Source organism: Bicyclus anynana, chromosome 10, assembly GCF_947172395.1.
Source record: "Bicyclus anynana chromosome 10, ilBicAnyn1.1, whole genome shotgun sequence".
Taxonomy (NCBI): Eukaryota; Metazoa; Arthropoda; class Insecta; order Lepidoptera; family Nymphalidae; genus Bicyclus; species Bicyclus anynana.
The window spans coordinates 12,775,864-12,795,581 of record NC_069092.1 but is presented as its reverse complement, the minus strand read 5'-3'; the positions used below and the strand labels follow the sequence as shown (position 1 = coordinate 12,795,581).

Below are 19,718 nucleotides of genomic sequence, written 5' to 3'. Positions count from 1 at the left end.
TAGGTATTATGTATAAAGAACTAGCAGACCCCATGCGATTTCACCAGTTCCCCTTCCCATAAGGAATACGGGGTTAAAAATAGGTACAGCTTAAGTTACTCACTGATGGTTTTTTTTTTTCGAATAATTTTCGAAATATAATCAATCAAAAAAGCTCTAAAACTACTAGACAGTAGTTTCAGAGCCTATTTAATGCAAACAAACAATCAATTCTTTTCTCTTTATAATAGTAAAGAATTATAAGTCAATAAAATACTTTCTATATAATAATAAATAAAAATTTACTAAACAAAATAATAAAATATCAAACAAACGGATGCAATTTTCGTGTTCAAATCAATGTTCCATTTTCGGCACTTCATCTGCCATGCTGGCTAGCACCAGGTTCTTATCAGTCCCAGTAGGACGTTTGGGCTCCAAGGCGGCTCGCATCTCAAGCGCGCGCGTGTCAGTTTCTAACGACTGTTCCTTATCGTTAAGGTCTATGGCAATCTTGATTGATGCCGCTTCTAGCGCGTTGTACGTTGCCCTGGAAAAGAAACAAAATTTGACACTTTTACGAGTTAAATAGTGGACGTTTGCTAAGTCCTCATTATAAATTACGTCATCTGCATCACTACATGATTTTTTATTTTTTTTATAAACGTTCGGCTGTATGTATGTTTATTTTTTTATGTATGTCTAGCGATATTTCCGTGGGAACATTTCCAGGGTGGTCCCATATTTTTCATGTCAGGATCTGATGATGGCATACTAGAGAAATTGAGGAAAACTTTCGAAAATTGTAAAGACGGGCAGTGTGATTGTTAATTTTTTCATTAAGTATTTTAAACCACTAAAGGAGATCATTCATTTTGGGCCCTTTTTGAAAGTGCCGGCCAACGAAAAAAAATTGCACGAATCGTTAGAACTAATCATTTGAAGTAGTAGCTAATATGGCATAAAAGTTGTCAGGTGGCTCTGAACCAAATTATACAGGTTCGATGATTCGTTATTTCCATACATTTTGTCAACTTTTAAAAGTGCCCGCTAAGAAAAATAAACTAGAAATACAATCTTTGTGTTGTGCCATACTAACTATTGCTCCAAATGGGCAGTTCTAACGATACGTATCAGTTTTTTTCTTGGCGGGCACTTTTGCCCGGTACCTGGCTGGGCCGATTGAGGTTTTCTTTCTTTAAGGGTCTTGAGCAATGGATCCCCAAAATGTTTTCATTAATAGACGATAAGATTACTAATTTACTCACTTATAATATTACTACCGCGCCAACTCGATCAAAGTCTATTACCCCCGTGGCCATAAAAACAACCCTAAGATAGGAGTACCTTAGAAGGGACGTACTCGTAGCTTGCTTTACGTGTTAAATGAAAATGTGCTGAAATGGCTATCCTGCACCAGAAATCGCAGTGTTTTGACCGAGGACATGCGGAGGCAACAAGCGGGTTGCAGGGAGCCGCTGGATGCTGGTGACGCGAGACCGTTGTGTTTAAAAATCCATGCCTTTATGTCCAGCAATGGACGTCCATCGGCTGTTACTGATGGTGATATTTATATATGGTTATATTTTTTTTCATTCACCATACCTATCCCTAAACTTCCTGCAGACGTTAACTTGTTACTTGATCATGAATCATCATTATCAACCCATATTAGGCACACTGCTGAGCTCCAGTGTCCTCTCAGAATGAGAGGGGTTAGGCCAATAGTCCACCACGCTGGCCCAATGCGGATTGGCAGACTTCACACACGCAGAGAATTGAGAAAATTCTCTGGTATGCAGGTTTCCTCACGATGTTTTTCCTTCACCGTTTGAGACACGTGATATTCAGTTTCTTAAAATGGACACAACTGAAAAGTTGTAGGTGCATGCCTCGGACCAGGTTCGAACCCTCACCCTCCGAATCCGGAGGGTGATCATGAATAGCTAGCATTAAGGCCGAAGAATTTGAGTAAGATTGCAAATATAATTTTGCTAATTTTGCATATAAATACAAGAACCCAGGAGCATTATCCAAACACTAAAAGGTATGTCTTATACGGTGTTGGCTACGCCCCTGCAACCATCCCAATTAATCATGAACCTCCCAAAGGAATATCCCAAACTAATTTCGGGTCGAAAACTACATTCTTGCTAAGTTACCTATGTGCTTATTTGTTACTAAAAATAAATAAAGTACGTTCTTATTTTGGTTATGTATTTCTTCAGTTTTACAACAACCTTGAGCGACCTTGGTGATTTCGGGTATTGTAATAAAATGTTTCAAGTTGTCATGACGTCATTATATTTTTTTTAATTAGTGTAACTGGATTTATCCGTGCTAATTAATTAAATAATAAATAAATAATAAAATAATAAATTATTAACCAATATTATGGTATTAATTGCTATATTAACACAATGTCTTGAAATAAACAAAACAGTTTTAAAAATGGGTTTCTCATCTGAAATCCTAACTCTATAAATTAGTATGTCTGTTGTTTTTTTCACAAGAGCTAGAAAAGATTGACCTAGATTTGGCATACCCCTTTATTATCAGAGGTCATTTTCATGTCTATCGTCAGAATTTTTGTCTGTAAATGTCGTTTATCTGCAATGTTTATTGTTATCTCAAAACTTTTTCTAGGTTCTGTGAATTTGCGTCCATTATTCTGTACGTTCGTATATCATGTAAATCTCTAGTTAAATATTATCGTATGGATTCAGGAGTTTTATGGCAATTTTATAGTTGTACTGCTGTAGTAGAGTCGTGATAGCCCAGTCGATATGACCTCAGCCTCCAATTCCGGAGGGTTTAGGTTCGAATCCGGTCCGGGGCTACAACTTTTCAGTTGAGTATGTGCATTTTAAGAAATAAAATATCAAGTGTCTCAAACGGTGAAGGAACATTGTGAGAAAACTTTTATTGATTCTCTGCGTGTGTGAAGTTTGCCAATCCGCATTCCGATACGGTTGCTATCCCTTTCGGAGTCGATATATGTAGCATGGTGCGGGTGACAGTTCATTTCACTCTTGAAAGTTTGCCGCGATAAAAGTACATGTTAAGAACGTCATAAGGCAATAGTCACCCGCTCCATGCTACAGCGCGCCACATAGTATAGTTGGCCATATTTAAAAGGCCTACTAATGGCAAATATTTAAAAAGCAATATATTAATAGACTAATCGGTTTCTACGCTGTACAACAATATACCACAAAGAGGATTGGCTTCCTGGTACAGCTACTAACGAAGTGTAAACTAATTAAAGGCATCTTCCCACAAGACAACGTAGTTTTGTTGTTGTTCTGACTAGTTATATGGAAGAGATTTCGAAGATTATAATAGCAAGTTGTACGTTATAGAACCGTAATAGTGATAGCGGATATATACTTTCAATTCAGAGGACGTAGGTTCGAATCTGGTCCTGAGTATGCCTCCAACTTATCACTTATAAATTTCAAGAAATTAATATTAATATATCAAGTGTCTCAAAAGGTCATTGTGAGGAAACCTGAGAAATTTCCCAATTCTCTCTATATGTGTGAAATCTGCCAATCAGTGTATATGACCTCTGCCTCCGATTCTAGAAGGCATAGGTTCGAATTCGGTCCGGGGCATGCACCTCCAACTTTCAGTTATGAGCATTTTAAGAAATTAAATATCATGTGTCAAACGGTGAAGAAAAAACATGGCGAGGAAACCTGTATACCTTAGAAATTTCTTAATTCTCTACATGTATGAAGTCTGCCAAACCGCATTGAGCCAGCGTGGTGAACTATTAGCCTTGACCATCTCAGATCATCTCAGAGGAGACTCGTGCTCAACAGTGAGCCGAATATGGATTGTTAATAAAGATGAAGAGTTTGTCAGCTCATACTTTTATAGGTAACTATATTTTGAGTTCAGAGGGACGGTTAAAAACTTGTCCATTACGACTTTCTACCTCCCAAACCAAACACGGTCCAAACTTCGTAGTACCTATCGAACTTACCAATGGTAGGATAAACATTTAACTTTTATAAAATATCTAGACAAGACAGACTCTCGTTCAATTAGCAAAACCTCCAATGATAAAAAGAATTTAGGATTATCGCAGAAAGCAATTCCTAAACAATGTGCAAATAAAACAGGAAACCGCTAAGGAAGATACCTCATCATTGCGTTGCGTTGCATCGTCGCAATTCATCTACGTATCGAATGCCAAACCTGCGTTGCTATGACGCACAACGTCACAGTAAAAGGACGATACATGCACCTAAGCAGTCTCAACAATGGATGGATGGATGGACAAGTGAAACACTGCTCGTCGTAGCAACGGAACTCCTTTAACAATTTCTAGGATGAACATTAAATAATTCTAAGAAAGTATAGTTTTAATCATCAACATCATCATATCAGCTGATGGACGTCCACTGCAGGACGGACGGACGGAGGACTTTTGTAGAGACTTCCAAACATCACGATTCTGGGTCGTTATTATTATTATTACTCTTTATTTTTACACAAAAAAAAGAACAAGCAAAACAGAAACATAAGAGGAAGTAGAATACAAAAGGCGACCTTATCGCTTAGTAGCGATCTCTTTCAGGCAACCTAAGGACAACTAGGTGATGTGTACTTTATGTAGTAGTTAATAGTTTTAAGTTATTTTATAATCAAGTGTTGTGCTGACAAATAAATTATTTCTATTCTATTTGTGAAAGTCGCTGCGAGGCCGCAACGCTATATTGTGGCATGTCTTTTAAAATGTATTAAAACGACGCAGCGTCGACCCAACGCAACACACTAATGACGCATTGCTCTTACACTCGACTCGACGCAGACTCCTTTGGCAAGAAGTTTTGGACATACTCCAAAAAGGACACAGTCCCAGGCGTTACATTACGTACACAAGTGCAAAGCTCAGAATTAATGTTACTACATTAGTATGCATACATAAATATTTTGTATATATTATGTTCTAATAACATAATGTACTCTAATATTATGAAGCGGATTTTTTTTGTTTGGATCGGCTCTGAAACTATTGGACCGATGTGAACAATTCTTTCACCGTAAAAGTCCTTTATTAGCCTTGAAATAATAAAATAAATAATAAAGCCTATACGGGGATGAAATATAATGCATCATTATATTTCATCCCCGTAAGAACGGAAACTGCGTGTGTAAAACCGCGGAGGTCTGATAGAAACGTCAACAAAGTTGTAAAATAAGTTGTTTACTTCTTTACGAATTCAAAGTCTTGAATAGTGCGTTTTTTTAAAGTTGGTTAGTCATCTTGCTTTAAAATAACGCACTATACCATAATTACAAAGAAGTTGATACAAGACCTGAATACTAAAGCCCGTAGCAATAAAAGTACAAGTCATTTAAAATCATCAACTGTGATGACAATTGTAGTGAGAAACTCAACACTACGCACATGTATTGAGGTTTTCTTATTGCATCATCGCTTACCATCAGTGATTGTAGTTAAGTGCTAACTTGTAGAGAATAAAAAAAAAATCTTCTATTAATACGGGACTTAGTTGTCTAAAACTGAAAACGTTTCATATCTACTTCAGTCTCCGGAGTACGCTGAGAAGGATTCTAGAATCTACACAACGAATCAGGATCGCATATAAACTAAAAAAAAAACATTTAATTAAAGCGTGGAATTAGTTAATTGCAACAAAAAGAAACAAACAGTACACTCAAATAAAGCGCAATTACACTAGTCGCAAACTCGCCTGCCCCGAGGTTTTGGATGTATTCCAAAAAGGACGCAGTCCCAGGCATTTCATTAGGGAAGTGGGTGCAAAGCTCTTGGAATCAATGTTAATACGTATCCCGTACATTTTGTCGTAGGCATGCGTAAATTGAATGCCGGGATAGAATACACCACATTGTAGTACTTCTGACTACAGATAATATTATTGGGGAAAGGCTCAGACCAATTATAGAAGGACCTGTATCGCACTCATAGTCACGAACAAAATTGTCTGTCATTTTCTGAGGGAAACTTAGCGTAGATTTGGTATATATCTTATAATAAACTAGAAGTTTTTGACCGTTTTTTACACAATTCAATTACACAAAAAGTTATTTTTACGGAGCTCTTTAACCGACGAACACGATTACAACTATTTAACATCGATTCTATAGAGACAGTTTTTATAATCGCATTAGATCGTTGATCATATACTATGGCAGAAAAATAACGTCTAGCGAGGCAGGTCCTATACAATAATTGGTCTGAGGGAAAAGGGCATCAGACATCCTGCTCAGCGAAAGAATATTTTAACTAAAGAAAAACGCAATATCTTCATCACCAAACTAGCAAGTGATGCTATTTAGATCCGTGATGATAACGTTCTCTTGAAACTAACTTGTTTAAAACTTGTTTAAATAAACATCAAATCAATTTGAAATATGCCATCTAACTACTGTATGATACCCACCGGATGACATTTTTTACATAGAATCTACAACTTAGCAAAATGGCGTACCCAATTATGCAGGTTTACGTATTGTCCTAGGCTAGGTTGTATTTATAACTAGGTACTTGTCATAAATAATGTCTTTAGAGAACATAGTACTATTTTCATCCGTACGCTATATTTTAAATTTACAGCATCATTATCTGCAATCTATTGACAGAGTGAAGTAAGTCTGTCTAAGTAAGCGAATATGGCGTCATAGGATTTTAGATATATGAAAGTGTCCCGGCGGAATTCGGACAGACTTTCACTTAATTCTCGCGACAAAAGGACATAAGCCTAAAAGCTCGTTAGAAATATGGGGATTTTTAATTAGGAAACAGGATCTACGAGTATATCACGTTTTATTGTCATTTAGCTCGTGTATTTTGTTCCCGGCCCATTTTGTGTAAGAATAAATCGTGTGTGTTGTTTAAGAACGAAACATTGCTTGTGTGTTGTGTTGTTGTTTAGACAATGTACTAAATTAAAAAATTAAACACAGCCCACCATATTTTGACTGCCTCCGTGGTGCAGTGGTATGCGCGGTGGATTTACAAGACAGAGGTCCTGGGTTCGATCCCCGGTTGGGTCGATAGAGATTTTCTTAATTGGTCCAGGTCTGGCTGGCAGGAGGCTTTGGCCGTGGCTAGTTACCACCCTACCGGCAAAGACGTACCGCCAAGCGATTTAGCGTTCCGGTACGATGCCGTGTAGAAACCGAAAGGAGTGTGGATTTCCATCCTCCTCCTAACAAGTTAGCCTGATTCCAACTTAGATTGCATCATCACTTACCATCAGGTGAGATTGTGGTCAAAGGCTAACTTGTAAAGAATAAAAAAAAATGTACGCGATACTAGTAATATGTTCAAACATGAAACTTATATATCTAAATGATAAAATGTTAATTGTCTCAAAGAAATGTGAGGTAAGTAAATACACAAATGTGAGACAAATCTCAATATCAAAGAATATTAAATTCATCATGCATTTCATGCTTGAACTGACGCTTGGGGGTTGATATTGATAGGTGAGAAATAAATATTTTACGATTTATTCTCATTCCTACCAAATATAAAAATCCATACAAACATTATATACAATATTGTGAAGCAGATTGTACTTATCTTTATTGCCATTAAGTTTCGATTACTCTAACCATCCTGTAAGGTTTACAATCTTTGTTAATAAGTATGATATTTCCTAAAATTAAAAACCAGTGAATAGATACGTACTTGGCACAATCTTGTTTCTCTTGCAGCTGACGAATAGTTTCCCTCAAGTTGCGCACTTCTTCCTTCAAACCTATATCGGCTTCATCGGAAGCCAGCTCAATTCCAGGGCGATAGCCACGAGTCTCTAGCCGCGTTTCGGCCACCTTCAAGGCGTTTACTTTGTTAGCAAACTGTTCACCGATAGTCTTCAGCTCTGTAGCGAGTTTGTCCATGTTCTCTTCCATCTGGGGAGAAAAATGTTAATTACACAAAAAAAATATAGTTTACAAAAACACATAATTGTAAGTTTTAAGGCGACGTTCCTAACAGCTATTTAGGTTTTACTACGAAATATTTAAACTAGAGAAACGTTTATTAGACTAGCGAAATGTCTATCATACTTAGGGTTTAACTCGCAAGTGTTTTTCCTAGACTTTTTTCTTAGGGAAATTCTCATGAATACTATACGTTCTAGGGAAACAATCAGGTTATGTCGGCATCCTATCGACTTTCGAATCGTACGATTTTCCAACATAGTTGGAAGTAGGGCAGGTTTAAAAAATTAGCATGTTTACATACCTACTCATTCAATGTTGGTAAGTTTTACACAGCATTGCGCCAGAGTGGTCGCTAAAATGTGGAAGGTGTGGCAGCGATGATCCGTTGCGACAAAGCAACGCAACACACTAATGAGGCATCTCCCTAACTCACAGCATCGCCGAACATACCTTCATTTTCTGCCACTGCAACTCATTCCTAGCCCTCTGCGTGTCATAAATCCGCCGTCTCATCATGTAGTTCGTCACATCAGTCTGAGCTCGCAGCGTGTTCCTCGCGCGTCCACGAGCGACAAACAGCGACTCTCGAAGAAACAGAGTGTCTTGAAGTTCGTCTTCCGCCATTTTTTTTGTAGCTTCACACTTGTCTAACCACTGATCGTATGTGATCATTCTGAAAATTAATATTTTCTAATACACTGTTTGGATAAAGCTATTTGTTCGTCACTTATCTACCTTATTATCAGCTTATTTTCTAGCCCTTATAGGAAAAAGGAAGAGCTTAGAACCACAACACTGCTCCAATTTGGGTTGGTTTAAGGTGATAATGTTTCATTCCTTAACGACTACTATCAGATGTTAATGATAATGACCAGAACCGATGGTTAATTTGCTCTCCGAGTCAATTAAAATTCATCCCAGAGTTGGGAAGTTGGTGGTGTTACAATCACAGGATTGTTTATTTGACATTGATTGATATACGTCACTGACTCACCTCTTTGGAGTTTTCAAAGAATCAGTCTTATATGTGATGTTAGCACAGTCCTTGTCCAAACTAAGCATGTCCTTGTCAATTTGAAGCGTTTCATTCTTATCGTTAAGGTCTAGTTGTAGTTTGAATTTCACCACTTCCAATTTATTAATTTTCTCCCAGGCCGACTGACATCTGTCAATCAATAATTTCTTATTGCTTTCAGTGACGCACAGTTCCTGGAAATCACAAAATATAACAGTTTTATAAAGGAGATGGTCCATTTCAGGTCCACTCGTGTACCCTGTATCATTAAAATTTACAAAATACAAGGATTTTATTAAAATCTTAATAAGTGAATAAATCTAACAAAATAAAAAGATATAAATAAAATTAAAACCCAAGTTTTTGAGTTATATCAACTATGACAAGACAATTGACAGAAAACGTCAAATCGACTATTGCATTGAAAAAGTCATCAATCCGCCCTTATTGGTGTTGCATTTCTTGGGAGAGAATGAATATTATTTCGAAAGAATTAAAGTAAATTCGTGGATTTGTATAGTTAATCAAAAATAGTTAAAAAAAAATCTTTTATTACCGTCAGGGTACAATGACTGAAAATGAAAATACATCTCATTTGATGATATTTCAATGTTTAGGTCATAATTTATGAACCCGCGTGGCCTCACTCTTACACTCACTAAATTGTTTGAGTGACGGTTTTCCTACCTGTCATTTTATTGGGATAAAAAAAAACAACTTCAGATTATTCAGAATTCAGATAATTACTTATTTAGAGATCGGTAAAAATAGAAACTTATTTTTTGTCTTATCTATATAGTTTGTTTGTTTGATTGAACGCGCTAATCTCAGGAACTACTGGTCCGATTTGAAAAATTCTTTCAGTGTTAGATAGCCCATTTATCGAGAAAGGCTATAAGCTGTATGTTATCCTCGTATTCTTACGGTGTTAATTATCGGAAAACAATAAATTATAGCTTACTAATCGTATATCCTGTACGGATATTTTCTTGTTCTCGAATTAATAAAATACAAAGATATTGTTTATGACTTATGAGACAACTTTTACTTTTCCAATCCCTACCCTTCATTTTTTTTTTATTCTTTACAAGTTAGCCCTTGATTACAATCTCCCCTGATAGTAAGTGATGATGCAGTCTAAGATGGAAGCGGGCTAACTTGTTAGGAGGAGGATGAAAATCCACACCCCTTTCGGTTTCTACACGGCATCGTACCGGAACGCTAAATCGCTTGGCGGTACGTCTTTGCCGGTAGGGTGGTAACTAGCCACGGCCGAAGCCTTCCACCAGCCAGACCTGGGCTAATTAAGAAAATCTCAATATGCCCAGCCGGGGATCGAACCCAGGACCTCCGTTTTATAAATCCACCGCGCATACCACTGCGCCACGGAGGCCGTCAATAACTAATCATAAGGCCGTTCATAAGTAAATTGTACCACCTACACTGAATATTCAAAACTATTCAAGGATTTGCAGTATCCACAAATTACGAGTGCCTTTTACTGAGTAAGAGATATGAGATTTGTATTTATGTGAGTGGTAATGACTACAGCGCACACAGAGTTTAATTGGGAAATATTGTACAAAGCGGCTTTAGCTGTCTCTAGCTAACCGATGTCAGGGGCCTTTGCTATACGATTCACTGTATAGCTTTACCATTGTAATTACAATTTTTATCCCCCGACGCAAAAAAAGGGGTGTTATACATTTGACGTGTATATACAGACACGTCAAATGTATAACACCCCTTTTGTGGCACCATAGCTCCCGAACGGATGAAGCAATTTCAATCTAGTTTTTGTATTAATGGTGACTTATGTGCGAGTGTTCTTAGATATGTTTGATGAAGGGAAGAATAACCGAATGTCTGCAATGGGGTCTCAAATGAAAGCGCACTGAAAGAGAATGTTGATGTCTTAATTGAGAGTGTTTTATTTATATAAAACTGGCAAGACAAGTAAAGCTAATGTCAATCACCTTGAGCAAAAATTTGCCTATATTTTAACTGTTGATTGGAACTTTATTTTTTTGCTGTTTTACCCATAAAGGATTATATCCAACAAAAGGTGTGGACGGATCAAACACCACGACAAGAATGAGCTGGACTCGGTCCCCCACTGCTCCCCACCTTATTCACGGAACACTGCACTATCTCGGCTCATGACGACGTAAGTCGACCGATCGAATGACTTACTCACGCCGACAAATATAATAATTTTTGATTGTCAAATCTTACTTTCTTCAACTCCGTATCAGCCAAATCATAAGTCAGTTCACTGCTTCTCCTGCCATCTCTGTTTGACAGGCATTCGGAACACACTAGAAGTGGCAAATTAAGCTGCTCGAGCTCTCGTTCAGTTGACGCCTTCTCTTCCTTCAAAGCGCCCATCTCTTTCTCTATACGATCTAATAACTCTTGCAGGGTTGACTTCCATTGTTCTATTTCGTATACTCTACAAAATAAAAAACAATAGAGTTTAAGATTGTAGTGGTAGTGTAAGAGTTAAGGTTTGTCCTATCCTATTAATATTGTTTTTGTCGACAGAGAAGACTCACGGTCAAACAATACCACCAAACAAGCCCTATCCCTGAACCATCTTTGAAAATTCTTGTTCGGAATGTACCTACCCCAAAAAAAAAACCTAAGTATATCTCTCTTGTAAGCCAAGGCATTCAAAATTGAATCCAAGAGGTCGTCAATACAATATAGTGCATATTGTACGGGAATCGCACAGTAGCGATATAAAACAACCAAGACAGTAGGCACAAGGTCCAATGCGAATCTTATTTATAAGTTAAAAAAAATTACAATATACATATACCCATACCATATACTGTAAGAACCACACAATATCGCGATATTAAATACCAACAGTGCCATCTATCGGCTCACCGCTAAAACAAATTTAAAATAGTCGATATACCGCGTCAATACAATTATCCTGGAGGAACCTTACCTTGCACTAAGACGGTTATTATTGTGGTAGCTGTCCCAATTGGTCTTGATCGTGGTTTCATTGCGAAGCTGATGCGAACTGTGCCGAAGGTCGAAAGCATCAGCCCTTCTTGTGTCAGCGGTCACCTGTCAATATAGATTGAGAATATTTAGTTTTCACAGTGTAGTTGAGTCTCTCATCTAATATTTTGAACGAGCTAGTTTTACATTTATTATTTTGTCGAATCTAGTTGCACAATTCCACCCATATGTCTTCGTATTTCACAGGAAATACCATACTATATATACAGGGTGCTGGGAAGTATTTCCCATAACTTAAAGGTGTTGACGAGTCCACTTGTAGGAGCCGAACTGCTTAACTTATATTTTTTAACTATAAAATAAAAACTTTTTATGTTTTCATACAAAGTAACTCAAGTAATTCCGACTATCCTGACATACGCCTGTATCAATCCTTGCATTTTAAAATTTCAAAGTTTGGCTACCTCATAATTATAAGGATTTTTTCACATTTTAAGATATATTTAAAAAAGAAATATTATTTACTTCGAATATATTAATTTAAGAGCACATGTTATTTGAACATTTTAAATTCATTTTCGGTAAGCTCCTGAGTCCTGCCTCGCATTTTGTAAAGTTACAGCGCTGCGACATCGTTGGTTTCCATGGAAACTTCGTTGTTACTAACATTTAAATTTTGGCATCCCATAGAAATAAAGTTACAAATTCGAATTAAACTTGTTAAAAGCGAATATTACATCGACGAGTGTGAAATAGCGGAATCGCACCCCAGGACCATGTGATCCTAAGTTACACAGGTTAACCACTGAACAAGGCCTAGTCATCATCATCATCATCATAGCCGACGCACGTCCACTGCAGGATATAGGCCTTTGGTAGGGACTTCCAAACATCACGATACTGAGCCAGTTGTATCCAGCGAATCGCCGCGGTCGACCAACTAGTCAGTTATAGTATACGTAAGTATTTAAAATGACTAAATAGTTACATGGCACATAACTAAATAAACCAAATATATGCAAATTCTGTATCAATAATATGTAAATTCTACATTGATAATTTGTTGAACAATATAACCGTAAATGTTCGTGTAATTTATAATTTTCAACAACACGCTGTTACAATATTTTATTTGCATACCGTGTATTGGTACTCCGATCAATATCACGGTAATATGAATGCCAACGGGATCATTTCAACTTTTCATTGAAAATAAACTTTGCTCAAATGAATATTTACGACGAAGCGTCGCAACTCTGAATAAAAAGCGCCGTTCCTTTATGTCGTCGGAGACAAAAGTTTTTGAATTTAGAATGACGGGACACTTGTTTGAAAGAAATCTTGTCTAGACTTATGAAATTTAAAACCAATCATAAGTATCAGTAGATATTATTTTGTAAAGTGTGCAAATTCAATTTGTTAAATTTGATTTATGTGATTTGTAAATTATTGCTAGACTTTTCGCTTATTATAAAAGCATATATATTCCTTAACCCTACATCCAGTAGTCACAAGTCCTGGACTTTGCTTGGTGTTTTTCTCTCACAGTGAATCCATGAAATGCTAAGATATTCTTTGGCGTTTCTGATATCTTTGAAACCAATGATGTTAAATACTGTTAGATGTGTTACTAGGTCATGAAAAATAAGCCGCTCAAAAGAGGAAATTTCCACATCTCAATGTTAGTTGTGGTCTACAACGAACGTTAGTTAAACAAATATTACCTAAATATCGTTTACAACAACGAGTTGTGTGTTCAGGAAGTGTAAAAACTATATAAACATAAATAATTAATGGAATTCAAGACAAAATTGTGCATGTGTGCTCTCAGTTTTGTAACCTATTGTTCGGAGCACTTTTTTCCGTGATTTTGTAGGGACTTAACCGATCTATAGTATAAAATTATCATTGTTTGGAACAAGAACAGCTGTAATAATTTTGAATAATTTAAGTAGGAGACAAGAGAAAACATAGCCTTTTTTGTGTCGGGAATTTAAAAGGGCATGCCCATCCCCGGATATTTACAAAACTTTGTAAATTAAAGATATTTTTAAAACTTTCAAAATTGTTTTCTACATTTCATATTATCGTTTTGCCCAGTTAATTGCAAGCGGCAGAAATATTTTTAACACAAAAAAATTCTCCAGTTGCTAAATTCCTCGGACAATACGAGGCAATTACTCAAGATCTCGAGATAAGTCAAAAATTGCTGGAAGACTTACTGCCACATTATTCAAAGTGAATGAAAATTGAGAAAACGTTGCTTCCCCGTGGAGTCTACCTATAAAGGGCTTACCAGGCAATTTGGTATTACGAGGGACAGGTAAAACTTTTCTAATTTGGTCAAAAACAAGATCGCCCATAAAATTATAAAATTGGGTATTGGTGAAACGTTGTAAAGCCGCGGTTATTACAACGTACAAGCGAAATGTTTACAGGATTTACCGGGAGCGAACCAAATAACATGTTTCTCATTATTTTTAAGGGATAAGCTCCTTACAGACACCGTGATTATTTTTCTCAATTTGCAAAAATACTCAGTAAATTATCAAAGTCATTTGATAATATGGTTGATGATATTATTTTTACTTTTGGACTCTACGTGGTTTCTTTTCGACCCACAATGCATATCAAAACATGCTTATTGATAGCTTTGCCTGATGTAATCTAAAGTTAACATTTCTCGGACAATGGCGCGTTTGAAAGCCTCGTAACTTTTATTTTAAATTTTCGACTAATTATCACCATTATCAAATACTCGACCTTTCAAAAGTGCTTGTAGACTAATTGAAATAAATGAATTTTGACTTTGACTTGGAATAAAAATTTAACATTAGGTATCACCCTAATATTGCCAGCCTGCTGTCAAGTAGAGACAAAATATTTTAGCATTCCATGGATTCACCGTGCGGTTTCCGGCCCATCAGTGTGCCAGAGAGAAAAATCCGAGTAGATCCCCGGACTTGTGACCGATGGTGTAGGGTTAAGAACGTGCTTGACAGTTAACGTTTGAGTTTGTTGGAGGCTCTTCTCGGACCAAGGGGCGTTTGGAACCCTCGTAACTATAGTTTTAAGTTTTCGACTATTATTATCACCATTAAATTAAATTAAATTATGACAAATTCTTGACCTTTCAAAAGTGCTTGTAAACTAAGCCCAATTGAAATAAATGAATTTTGATTTTGACTTTTGACTTTTAACTAACACTCCCATTCTTCGCTAGTTTTGTTCTCCCTGCCTAGCCAAATTTGGTAAGATCCTACTAGAGCAGCTTTGGATACCCTTTCTAATATAGAACTTGCTTGCTAGTGATGTCTTTAAGCAAGCTATAGAGAGATTTTGCTGGCAATCCTCTCGCACCTACTTCTACGGTGTAAAAACTAACCACATAGCCAGTTTTAGTTCATTTGTTAGGTCATACAATTTATTCACTTTCACACTGTCCTTCGAAACCACTTCGGTGTTAGTCTCCCACGGCACAGTAAGCTCTTCAAGACTACGTTTAGTTTGGTTGGAAAAAAAGGAAAATGTCTGGTCTAGATCTCGAAATAGCGATATCCTCTGGAATTTGATAATGTTTTTCATACGTATCCATAAGTCCAATCAATTAATCATAATCAATCAAAATAAAAAGATATATTTTGCGTAAAATTCATTCAAAAATTCATGTAAACGCGCCCCTACAATTTGTGGTGTTACTCGCAAAGCTGATCCTAATAAAGTTAATTAAGGGATTTTCATTCCGAAGTAGTAATTTGTTTCTTGTTTTGAAACACAAGCACGATTCGGTTTATTTCAATACTTTAACTTGAATTTCGTTAGATTACCATTTTTAATTGTGGTTTCGCCTACGAATAACGGAATAATATATAGAACAGCAGGGCTATTCTGTAACGATGTTTTCTTTAACTCGAAAGTGCGAGTTTCGAAGTCACCTCTATCTCTTTCTCTCTCTCTGTCACGATACTATAGAAAGAGAAAGACAGATTTGAATTCGAAGCTCGCATTTGCGAGTTATCCAAAACATCGCTACGGAATATGCCCTCTGATCATTCATCGGTTTCATTTCCCGTTGCTGCGGAAATACGGGGATAAAATTTACCCTACGTGACTTGCTGATAATGTAGCTTTCTATTGCTGAAAAATTGGTAAGATAAGTGGGAGTTTCAGAGCCTATTCGCTACACTAAATAAACAAAAACAAAACAAAAATCTTTCCTCTTTATAATATTTCCTAATACTTCACTAAAATATAATTGCATCACCTAAGTTACAGGGTTACAAATAATTAGGTATATTTGGGCATTAGTAATAAGCTGGCCAATCCTTATTGGAGCAGCTTGGTGGTTCTAAGCTCCATATACCCTCTCCTATATGGAGAGAGGCCTGGCCTTGCATTGGGTCATTAGAATAGGCTAATAATGATGATTAGTAAGAAGGCCTGGTTCGGTGGGAAAGTGGGTACCTAAACTATGCTGCATGCATAGGGCCTACAGTCAAAACGCGGAAAGTAAGTATTTACATGAGTGTCAAAATAAACTTTTTTACAGCATATTATAACGATCTCTTTTTACGTTGACATTTAATTAGAAATATTTTTTTTTCAAAGCAGACATTTTGGTGTTAATTTCAGTTAGATTCTTCTACGCGATTCTGAGATAAAGTTTTGACAGACAGACGGAAAGACAAAGACAGATGTCCAACATAGTAATTCCACTTAGTAATTCCGTTTATTTTCTTTTTTGACGGAACCCTAAAACATTGATTTTTAAGAAACATGGAAATAGAGGAAACTTGAACGGAAAAGTTTCCATTAAGGTAGTTTTTGTCTCTATAACTAGGGAATAGTTGTAAAAATATTATCGACATGGCGAAAGAAAACTTTGCACTTTGTACATTGCTTTCTGAGTTCGACAATACAGAAGTGCTGTTCACAGTTTTCAAGTAGGTAGTACATTTAGTAAACTCTTTGTGAAAAGTAAGATCGTTTATTAGACGTGAACGAAGTTTTACCGTGGACCATAGACTAATAAAATAGGCAGACGGGTATTGCCAGATATAGGAAATTAATGACGGTCTGCTTTCTCTTCATATGTCCATCTGTGTTCGTGTTGGCTTGTATACGTACGTCGTACAGCAACTTGCAAAACTTCTTGCTTTTGGAGACACTGTCTGGACTTTTTAATACGTCTATGCCGTGGACAGTGTATCAAAGTTGCAAATACGTGCGACGCGATAAGTATATGATAATTTGTAAATCTGACATTAGCAGAAACAATTAATTGTCAGTCCCAGTCTACAAATAATTTGTAATATCACCTTACGCCCGCCAACTATTGGAACAAATAATTCAGTGAATATTTTTAGCACTGCGACTCCATAGCCCAAGAACCTCCACGGCAAACGGAACAAATATGTAACTCTTGATCAGAGAGGCATAATTATGTCACTATACATTATTCGTTTAAGTATTTTACAAACAAATTTTAGCAGACTCAAAAGTAATTACAAAAATAAGAAAACTAATGTCGAACAAAGGTTCTCAACATTTGTCAAGACAACTTAATTAACAAATGAAACTGTAACCAAAATAAAACCCTAGAATGGCAGAGAATGACCTTGAGTGAAGTCACGTACTTGTGAACGTTGTGTGTAGGGTTTAAGGATCCTTTGACTGTTAACAAACACTCCCCTTTTCCACTCAAGTCACTCTCCCCGCCTATCCCAAGTAACCCATAAAGAATTACACAACAAGAGATGTGGACGGCTCGAACGCCACGAGCACACTGAAGCCGTCCGTACCGCAAGTCGTTGCAACGCGGCGATAACACAAACTACAAGGAATTTTATTGTCCTACAGTTTAAACAAAATCGTATGGAAATCTGCCGTGTAGTAGCACCCCCCCAAGAGTAAGACCTAGTCTAGAACTCTAGAGCTATCTGTAAAACCAAGTAAAACTAATGCTAAATCACCTGCAGCCCGTACAGCCGAGCATCCCAATCCGGCAGACTTAAATGTGGTAATGGTTTCTCGAATGTTACTACAGACTGCATCCTGGCTAATTTATTACTATTTTATTTTCACTGCGAAACTTTTACACGACTTGTTAATAAATGTCAAAAAAAATTGTACGTCAGCGATTCGGCGTCAGTCAAGCGTGTGAAGTGACTGCGTCGTTCTAAATTCAAATGATTTATAGTTTGGTTGTGGCTAGCACGTTCTGTTAAAATTGTAGTCATCTGTATCCTCTTTGGTACGTGTATGGTAGTATCTTTTTTTTAAGCTTGTCACCGGGTGGCAAAGATTGGTGAGCATACATCCTATTCAATCTTAAGTTTTATTCAATCGAATTTAAGTATTAAGTAAACTAGATAGTTAAGATTAGAAAAACATATTTCATATTATACAGTCTTTCCCGACTAGTTGGAGGGGAAAGGGAATATTGGTCATATTTAAAAGATCCTCTTATTTAAAAACAAATACAATGTTTTATGGACATATATGTATGAATAGATAATGTATGTTCTTTTACTGTTATCTATTTTTTTTTTGTATTATCGTAATTTTTGTTGTTACAAGAGATACGTAGGTATAAGTTCGGTCGATCTGCTTCAGCCGTGGCTAGTTACTCGCAGGTGAACGAGTATTAGGTAAAAAGTTAAAAGATATTATGATACCCCGAAAAATACAGTAGTAGTAAAACTTAATATTTTGCAATTTCTTGCAAGTTACTTACTTTTATTTATCATCACGAAAAAGAAGAGTGAGTGAAAATATATTAATTTACAGTTACAGAGACCACTGCTGGACATAGGCCTCTCGCATGGACTTCCAAGCACAACGTCCTCGAGCCGCCAGCATCCAGTGGCTCACTGCAACCCTCTTGATATTCTCGGTCCACCTAGTAGGGGGTCGATCAATACTGCGCTTTCCGATCGCCATTCCAGCACCTTAGGACTCCAACGTAAATCGGCACTTCGAACTACGTGGCCTGCCCATTGCCACTCGCTGAGCTATGTCAGTGACCTTGGTTCGTCAGCGGATCTCCTCATTTATGATTCAATCACACAGAGAAACTCCAAGCATAGCTCGCTCAATCGCCTGCTGAGTGCCTTTAATAAGGCCCATAGTTAGCGACCAAGTCTCAGAACTATACTATCAGTCATCACTGAAAACACGCACTGTTCGAAGACTTTGTCTTCAGACACTGAGGATTATCGGACGAAAAGACATCGCGAAGTTTCCCGCATAGGCCCAGCCGCATGGATTCGGTGGTTCACCTCTTTCTCAAAATTAGACCTACCTAACTAGACCATATGTCCTAGGTGAATGCCTACAATTTCGAGTGCAACGTTCTCAACTAGAACTATAGAAACTCCAAGCATAGCTCGCTCCATCGCCCGCTTAGTGACTTTGAGCCTTCTAATAAGGCTCATAGTTAGTGACCAGTCTCGGATCCGTAGGTCAACACAGTTCCTAAGTCAGCCATTGACGGTCAATTATTCTCTCGTTTCTGCAGCGCAAACAGCAGCGAAGACGTTTCATAAATCGAGCCGTCATGCACGCAGCGACCAATACACGATCACTATCAGTTTTAGTCGTGGGTGCTGAAGAGACGTGAGAATAATTGATCGTCAATGGCGTGCCCTAGGCTAAATATTTAAGGTTCAACCACTCAATTTATGCAATAGTCTATAAAGACAGTTATCAGGATAAGGTGATGATACGCACAAAATTGATCAGCAACAATAAATAAGCGTCTTTATCGTGAACCTAAGACAATATTTCAAATTATCAC

General features: G+C 37.1%; 1 protein-coding gene across 1 annotated transcript; it reads right to left on the bottom strand.

Annotated features, from left to right (window-relative positions):
- Positions 1-282: 282 nt before the first annotated feature.
- LOC112046937 (tektin-2) lies at positions 283-17,973 on the bottom strand. The gene is made up of 7 exons (XM_052884016.1): positions 17,893-17,973; positions 11,901-12,025; positions 11,180-11,396; positions 8,924-9,138; positions 8,380-8,602; positions 7,673-7,896; positions 283-529 (listed from the first exon to the last, which is right to left on the bottom strand). Exons 1-7 carry the CDS (start codon positions 17,971-17,973, stop codon positions 337-339), a joined length of 1,278 nt encoding a protein of 425 aa, XP_052739976.1. The 3' UTR covers positions 283-336.
- Positions 17,974-19,718: the final 1,745 nt, after the last annotated feature.

Bases quoted from the DNA above. Each gene is read 5' to 3' on its own strand.
- LOC112046937 (XM_052884016.1), bottom strand. From the start codon at position 17,973: ATGCAGTCTGTAGTAACATTCGAGAAACCATTACCACATTTAAGTCTG. The intron at 11,397-11,900 runs GTAAGGTTCCTC...TTTATTTTGTAG, and splicing joins AATAACCGTCTTAGTGCAAG to AGTATACGAAATAGAACAAT. The intron at 9,139-11,179 runs GTAAGATTTGAC...TGTGATTTCCAG, and splicing joins CTGATACGGAGTTGAAGAAA to GAACTGTGCGTCACTGAAAG.